Here is a 7,627-nt window from a genome sequence, read left to right on the forward strand (position 1 = left end):
CCCCCCCATACACACAGAGGGGGTTCAGCGCCACGTGGAGACGCCATTTTAAGTCAGTTTTGTCGGCTGACTCAAAGGACATTTCATGTTCGTGTAAGGAAATACCTGGTCCTTCACAGAGGGAATCACAGATTTATAGATTTTAGAGCAAAGGGAGAATGTTGTTCATCTAAACTGACTGCGGCCTTGCCCATTCTGTATGTTCTTTTATTTAAATCAGCAGCTTGAGGTTGACCAAGAGTGTATTTTTGCAATGACATCTAGACGTGATTTAAAGTCTGCAAGTGCTCTAGAGTTTGTCACAGCCATTGGGAATTTGTTCCAATGCTTAATTATCTTTTCCCTGAAAAATACCCTTCCTTTGAAAAAAATGTTTTCTCTGAAGAATCTGTACCTTATTTTTTTGAGCTCTTAACTTCTGTCTTCTGAAAAGTGGATCTTGCTGTTTGACTTCCTCTGTAGGACTTGGGAGATCTTTATTTTCCCATAGGTATTTCTTTGTATTGTTAGTTTGTATTTTCATGGTGTTGGAAAAATTCCTTTGTACTCACAAATCCAGTTAGGCAGACATCTTTTACACCCCTGTAATCCTATGCTAAGGATCTGATATAATGAAAATATGCCTTCTCAAAGAAGAGTCTATATAATGTTCGTGCTTTTTATTTCAGTTACTGACCACTGGTTTATGATTAACTATAATTTCTGGCTAGAATGTTAATACTGAGAGAGAAAGGGTATTCAGTATATGCTCTACTTACACTGTAGGTGTCATGGTTTCTCCAGTGTGCCCCAAAACATTATTTTCAACATTTCGTTGTATGTATCAAAGATGCTTTGCAAATGGCTTGAGTTCTCTATTGCCTCTTTTTCCATAAGTGATTCCCAGAGTTGTATGGCTGGATGACACTGCAAAGGTCAGTGGTTCATGTCCTTGCCCCTGAGCAAGACGAGTAATTGCTGCAAGCCTGTATGATCTTCCTTTCATTCTTTACTGAGAAGTTACACAATCAGCATATTTCCACAGAGAATGAAAATTATAAAAAGAAGAGTTTTCAGGAAGCCTGAGCAAGTTTTCTGTGTCCTTTCTCACATGGTTCCCTTAGAAACCATGTGAGATCAGTGGGAGCCACTGTTGGTTATCCTGCCTCAATGCATTTGTCTCACTGCTTGATGAGTAATTATTGTTCCTATTTTCTCCTTAGGGCTCTTCCTGCCATGATGCAGTGGGTCCGAACTCAGAAACCAGGAGAAAGTGGTGTGAATATTATCACAGCAGATTTTGTAGAACTTGGTGACTTTATCAGCACAGTCATAAAGCTCAACTATGCCCTGGATGAAGGTGAAGATGACACTACTTGATAGTACTGTAAAGTGTGTGTTGTTATTTAGAATTTAAAAGAAAAGATTGCATTTTAAAAAAATTATCTTGTGAAACACTGATCTTCCTTTAACATGCTGAGGTGTTTAGGGCTTTAGTGGTGGACGTAGGGGAAATGTTTTAATTAATTATGATAATTTTTTTACATTCGTGTTTCATGTGAAGAGCAAAACTAAATATATTTACAGTGTTTGATAAAAGAAGGCCATTTAAATGTTTTCTGTGAGGTACCAAATGCGATTCATGTGTCTTCTCTGGTTATGAACAGTGCCAAGAAATGTGCTGCTTTTGGAGCAAGGGGATGTGTATTGCCCTCTGCCTGCCCACAGCAGGATTCCCGAAGGTGTGAGCTTTACACCAGGAGACTAAGGACAGTATATCTGACCTAAAAATTCTAAGCTGATACACTTCATCTATTAGGCAGTTTAACTGATTGTATTTATAAGTGAGATACAGGTTTAAATGCCTTTATGACGTAAATCTGAAGTCATGCCTCTAACACACGCATGTTTAGTGGACAGAAAACATCATGTGTTTTTTAGCTCTCACAGAGCACAGACTAAATCCTGCTTGCTTTTCATTCTCAAAATGGGGTTTTCCAGTGTCTCTGCCACAGGTCAAGTCAGCAGATGTGTGGTTCTGGCCTAGCTCTGTACTAGGAGCTGCTGGTACATATTTTACCTGGTTCTAGTAGGAACAAAGTTAGGCCAGCTTGGAGCACCACTCACTCCCAGGGTTAATCTTATCTAAGCACCTAATCCAATGTCCACCAAAGTTAATAGGAAAATTTACTACATTTAGGATGGATTTGGCATAGGATGAGTAAATTGTGTCTGTTGTAAGGTGGGCAGAATTTTATCCTATGGTAGAAACCTGCTTTCTGCAGGACTAAAACTGCATTTAAAAAAACAAACCAAACTAACCAACAAACAAACAAAAACACTGGAAAAAAAAGGGTGCAGTCTAAGCTTCTCTTTAAGGCAGCTATGAACACAACACTTCTCTGCTGATTACAAAAATAATCAGTGCCAGTTTCATCAGTGAAAAATTGCTGTACTAGAGGGTATAGTAATTCAGTTTCTAGCTAATAAAAATGCTTGATAGTCCTTAAATTCTTTATGGGGTATTACAGCAAATAACACAAGATTGGAAGCCAATTGAAGGGCACTGTTCAGCAGCAGAATGGCTGGTCATCCTGCTTTTAATGAAACATACAAAACTCAAGTGTATGGAAAACTTAATGAGTTACAAGATTAGAGCATTGCCACTGTATGGCACCTAACTGGGTACAATGCAGTCTGTCGTATCTTCTGGATACATCAATGCACAGGTGCACAACTTTGGCAAGAGAACATTTCATTTTCCAAAAAAAATAGATTCTATAATGTCTTATATGGAAAATGCTCTTTGAAATATTTCAGTGTTTTATGGGATAAGACTAAGGTCAAGTTTCCATTGATGTTAGTAGAACTTTTTGTTGAGTGAGAAGAATAGCATCATGGTATTTTGCTATTTTTCTATCAAGTAATGGCTACCATCTACCATCAGAGTTTAGAAAAAGAAGAATGGTCCTATCAAACAGGTGGATTATGGGGGGGCTATAGGGTTTGTTTTTTTTTTAATTTTAGTGTAGGAAGAAGTGGAATAAAATTAACACTTGCTCCTCTTTTGTAGTGAGAGGATGCCTTGGAAAAAGTGTGTGTGTGCACTATAAAGAATCATTTAAGTGTATGTGTACTATAAAGACACATTTAAATGTATGTAAATGACATAAAGACATCCATGGAAACTTGCATAATGATATTTTGCATTCTGGACAGGAGTATTATAGATTTGGTTGAAAAAAACTGTGCAAGTATTATGAAGTTATGATGCTTCCTTCAGTAGCAATTTTTTCTCTATAGGTCGGGACTGTAAGAGTCATCCCCAATGAAACCTGAGACCTAAGCCAGTTAGGTTTTTTACAGTGTTAGAACTATACCCAAACTTCCCCCAAAATTTACAAAGAGACACAGCCAATCTTCATATCGAACAAGGGGTAGGGCTCTAGTTCTTTCATCTACATCTAAGCAAAGCATGGAGTGTGTTGATGCACTTTGTTTCAAATTTTCACAGGCTCTTCAAGTGAAACTCATGTAACAGACACATAAAATGAAATGTGAGCATTTTTTTTTTTTTTTTAACCCACCCTAGGTGGGTGACACACATAGAAATGAGAAAGTGTTTGCTTATTTATTGGCAATGTGGTGTGAAATGCTCTTTTCATTTTTTCCATCTAGCCGGGTTTTTTTGCTTCCAGATGCTCCCTGTTGTCCTTCAGCCACTTAAGTGTAGTCAACAGCCTATTATTTGAATGCAGTAAAGTAATCTGAATCATTGGGTGGAGCAGAAAATAGATTTCTTATTTGTTTTCTGATTGAGATTCTATTGAATCTGAGGGCACCAAAATCACTGAATTCCTCCTGGGATCCCTCACTGAAACACACACCAAATATACTGAGCTTTTCACTTACACAGAGGTGTACTCAAAGCAGTTGTTCTGCTGTATTTAAGTAAAGTGTGTGTGTGTGCCTGTATATATGACTATATATGGAGCTATCATGAGCTTGTTAGCATTGTTATGAACTATTCGCTTAGTGTCACTTTTATTCTGATTGTCATTTGGGTGCTGGAAAATAGAAGCATAGCAAAAAAAAATATTAAAAAATCCTCTAACAGAAAGGATTACAGACAAATAATGTAGTTTCTCCATTAATGGGGGAAAAAATCTTAGGAAAATGTTACATTTGGTCAGAAAAAGATATGTTTTCGTTTAGCTGTCAATCTCCTTTCTTTTGAGAAAGCACAGCACTTTGTTAGAAACAGGTAAACAAACTTGCCTTAATTTCTAAAACAAAAAAGTGTGTGGGGGGATCATACTATCCACGCTTTTCTGGGGATTTCAGCTGCAAGGACCCAAAACTGTAATTGAACTGTCCTGATAGGCATGCACTCCCTATTGACACTGTTGGGGAGATGTTGTCAGAAAGAACAAGGAATAAAATTAACACTTGCTCCTCTTTTGTAGTGAGAGGATGCCTTGGAAAAAGTGTGTGTGTGCACTATAAAGAATCATTTAAGTGTATGTGTACTATAAAGACACATTTAAATGTATGTAAATGACATAAAGACATCCATGGAAACTTGCATAATGATATTTTGCATTCTGGACAGGAGTATTATAGATTTGGTTGAAAAAAACTGTGCAAGTATTATGAAGTTATGATGCTTCCTTCAGTAGCAATTTTTTCTCTATAGGTCGGGACTGTAAGAGTCATCCCCAATGAAACCTGAGACCTAAGCCAGTTAGGTTTTTTACAGTGTTAGAACTATACCCAAACTTCCCCCAAAATTTACAAAGAGACACAGCCAATCTTCATATCGAACAAGGGGTAGGGCTCTAGTTCTTTCATCTACATCTAAGCAAAGCATGGAGTGTGTTGATGCACTTTGTTTCAAATTTTCACAGGCTCTTCAAGTGAAACTCATGTAACAGACACATAAAATGAAATGTGAGCATTTTTTTTTTTTTTTTAACCCACCCTAGGTGGGTGACACACATAGAAATGAGAAAGTGTTTGCTTATTTATTGGCAATGTGGTGTGAAATGCTCTTTTCATTTTTTCCATCTAGCCGGGTTTTTTTGCTTCCAGATGCTCCCTGTTGTCCTTCAGCCACTTAAGTGTAGTCAACAGCCTATTATTTGAATGCAGTAAAGTAATCTGAATCATTGGGTGGAGCAGAAAATAGATTTCTTATTTGTTTTCTGATTGAGATTCTATTGAATCTGAGGGCACCAAAATCACTGAATTCCTCCTGGGATCCCTCACTGAAACACACACCAAATATACTGAGCTTTTCACTTACACAGAGGTGTACTCAAAGCAGTTGTTCTGCTGTATTTAAGTAAAGTGTGTGTGTGTGCCTGTATATATGACTATATATGGAGCTATCATGAGCTTGTTAGCATTGTTATGAACTATTCGCTTAGTGTCACTTTTATTCTGATTGTCATTTGGGTGCTGGAAAATAGAAGCATAGCAAAAAAAAATATTAAAAAATCCTCTAACAGAAAGGATTACAGACAAATAATGTAGTTTCTCCATTAATGGGGGAAAAAATCTTAGGAAAATGTTACATTTGGTCAGAAAAAGATATGTTTTCGTTTAGCTGTCAATCTCCTTTCTTTTGAGAAAGCACAGCACTTTGTTAGAAACAGGTAAACAAACTTGCCTTAATTTCTAAAACAAAAAAGTGTGTGGGGGGATCATACTATCCACGCTTTTCTGGGGATTTCAGCTGCAAGGACCCAAAACTGTAATTGAACTGTCCTGATAGGCATGCACTCCCTATTGACACTGTTGGGGAGATGTTGTCAGAAAGAACAAGCCAGAAGGAACTATGCAGCACAACTGGACCTTTTGAGAGCCAGTTTTGCCACCCGTGTGCAGCTAAAACTCTTCTTGATTTCAAAAGAAATGTGCTTGTGAAGTTGGGTCAGATGAGTTGTCTGACGTGATTCATTTGGGAGGTATCTACAGATGCACTATGAGGAATCCAGCATGGGAAATTAGATGACTGTAATCAGCCCATCAGAGGAAGAATGCCTGTCTACTCTATTGATCTTCATAGACATCTGTTTACTCAAACTGTCTTGTCATTCTCCACCAAAACATCTTTTTCTTCCTGTGCTCATTTTCGCCTGTACTCTACTCATTGTATACACATCAAGTAGTATTGTTTTCTGGCATTTTATGTGATTACTTGATCCTTTCTTTTCAGTCATACTTCAAAAATTGTGACCATGCTACACAACATAGGCAGTGTCTCAGCTATTGTAAACCTGCCTGACTCCATTTTTCAGTTTACTCAAGCTGAGGTGTCTCTGTTCAGTGCGATCCAACCTGCAGCGATTTGAACCAAAGAGCAGCTGGTCCTGGGGTCTAATTCCTGCCTAGTGTAGAGAGGGGTAGGAACAGATTCAGACCACAGGAGCCTAGTTTTAAAATCAGTGGATTATTTGCATTTACTTGCTGTTGGTTACATTACTGTTTTTGTAGTTCCTGCCATTTCAAGCCATTCTTCTGAACATACATGTGTGCATATATGTGTCTGCATACAGGCGGGAGAGGGAATGGATGATCCTGTATGCTTAGCCAAGTCTTTCTGTTGTTCTGATACAAATCCAGACCAGTTCTACTAACTTCAAAGCAGTTACTAAAGTTTTACCCTGGGATGAGTGGGAGCACATAGTCAGTGTATAGTAAGCATATGCTGTGCTGCAAAGGACATTTTAAATTGTGGAGGTTAACTCTACAATATCAAAAAAGTGGAGTGCCCTGAAACCATAGTTCCAGTGCTGTTTATCTTGAATATAGTATTCGGAGCACTAGGTATTAGCAACTGAGTAGGCTGTTTGGTGCTTTCAGCAGTTCAGTAAGCACCATTTTAAACTTCTACACTATTTTTCAGTGAAGTAACAGCTAATAGTGTATATGATGTACTTGCCATACCTCAGTGGTAGCTTCTGTGTTACAGTCAATGTGTTCTGAATTGTATATGTTAACCCAATGATGAGATTAAATATGCTTTATAGTATGTGCAATGTATTGATTACAAGTATGTTGGAGTTCAGTGATCTATTTAGTTTTTACTGTGATGTTGTTTTGTAGGGGGGTGTGTCTATTGGAGTATGGATTGTCTATAATGTACAAGGAAATAATTAATCCTAAAGGAAAAGGGCAGTTATGTAACCTGCCTTAATGCATTTGCATAACCTTCTTTAAATCCCATTATTACCAGTTCTGATTTCAGATGTCATTGGGGATTCTCCATAGGGCTGGCTCCCTCACTTTTCAGCGCTAAGGAGTTACACTTGAAGTTACACGGAGCTCACTTACATATTGGTAAATAAAGAGGAGGATGTTTGCCTGATCAACTACCTTGATTGTACAAGGTGGCAAAGACATGATTTCTAGTGTGTTACAGATGAAATCACTTCTGTGCACACACACCTCCTGCTGATCCTGGCAGGAATTGAGATCATGTAATCAACTGGCCTAAAGTTTATCTCCTGGGATACAATCATGATAGGAGGGTGGTGGCACCCTGGCTTTGGGGATGTCCCTAAATGCTATGCAATACTGCTCATGTCCTGTGATGGAACGTAGCTGTGAATTCGCAGGAAGAGCTTTGAACTCTGCTCCGGTC

At 38.2% G+C, this 7,627-nt stretch overlaps 1 protein-coding gene across 1 annotated transcript in view; it reads left to right on the forward strand.

Moving 5' to 3' along the window:
- The window catches only part of PLCXD3 (phosphatidylinositol-specific phospholipase C, X domain containing 3), a gene marked incomplete at its 5' end in the record, with an annotated part of 25,400 nt that extends 24,007 nt beyond the window's left edge, over positions 1 to 1,393 (forward strand). Inside the window, one exon of the mRNA XM_010008744.1 lies at positions 1,203 to 1,393. Coding sequence (XP_010007046.1) covers positions 1,203 to 1,359 — 157 coding nt within the window. The remainder of the gene's footprint in view (positions 1 to 1,202) is intronic.
- Between the last annotated feature and the right edge of the window lie 6,234 nt (positions 1,394 to 7,627).

This window comes from Chaetura pelagica, unplaced genomic scaffold (assembly GCF_000747805.2).
Source record: "Chaetura pelagica isolate M959 unplaced genomic scaffold, ChaPel_1.0 scaffold31, whole genome shotgun sequence".
NCBI lineage: Eukaryota > Metazoa > Chordata > Aves > Apodiformes > Apodidae > Chaetura > Chaetura pelagica.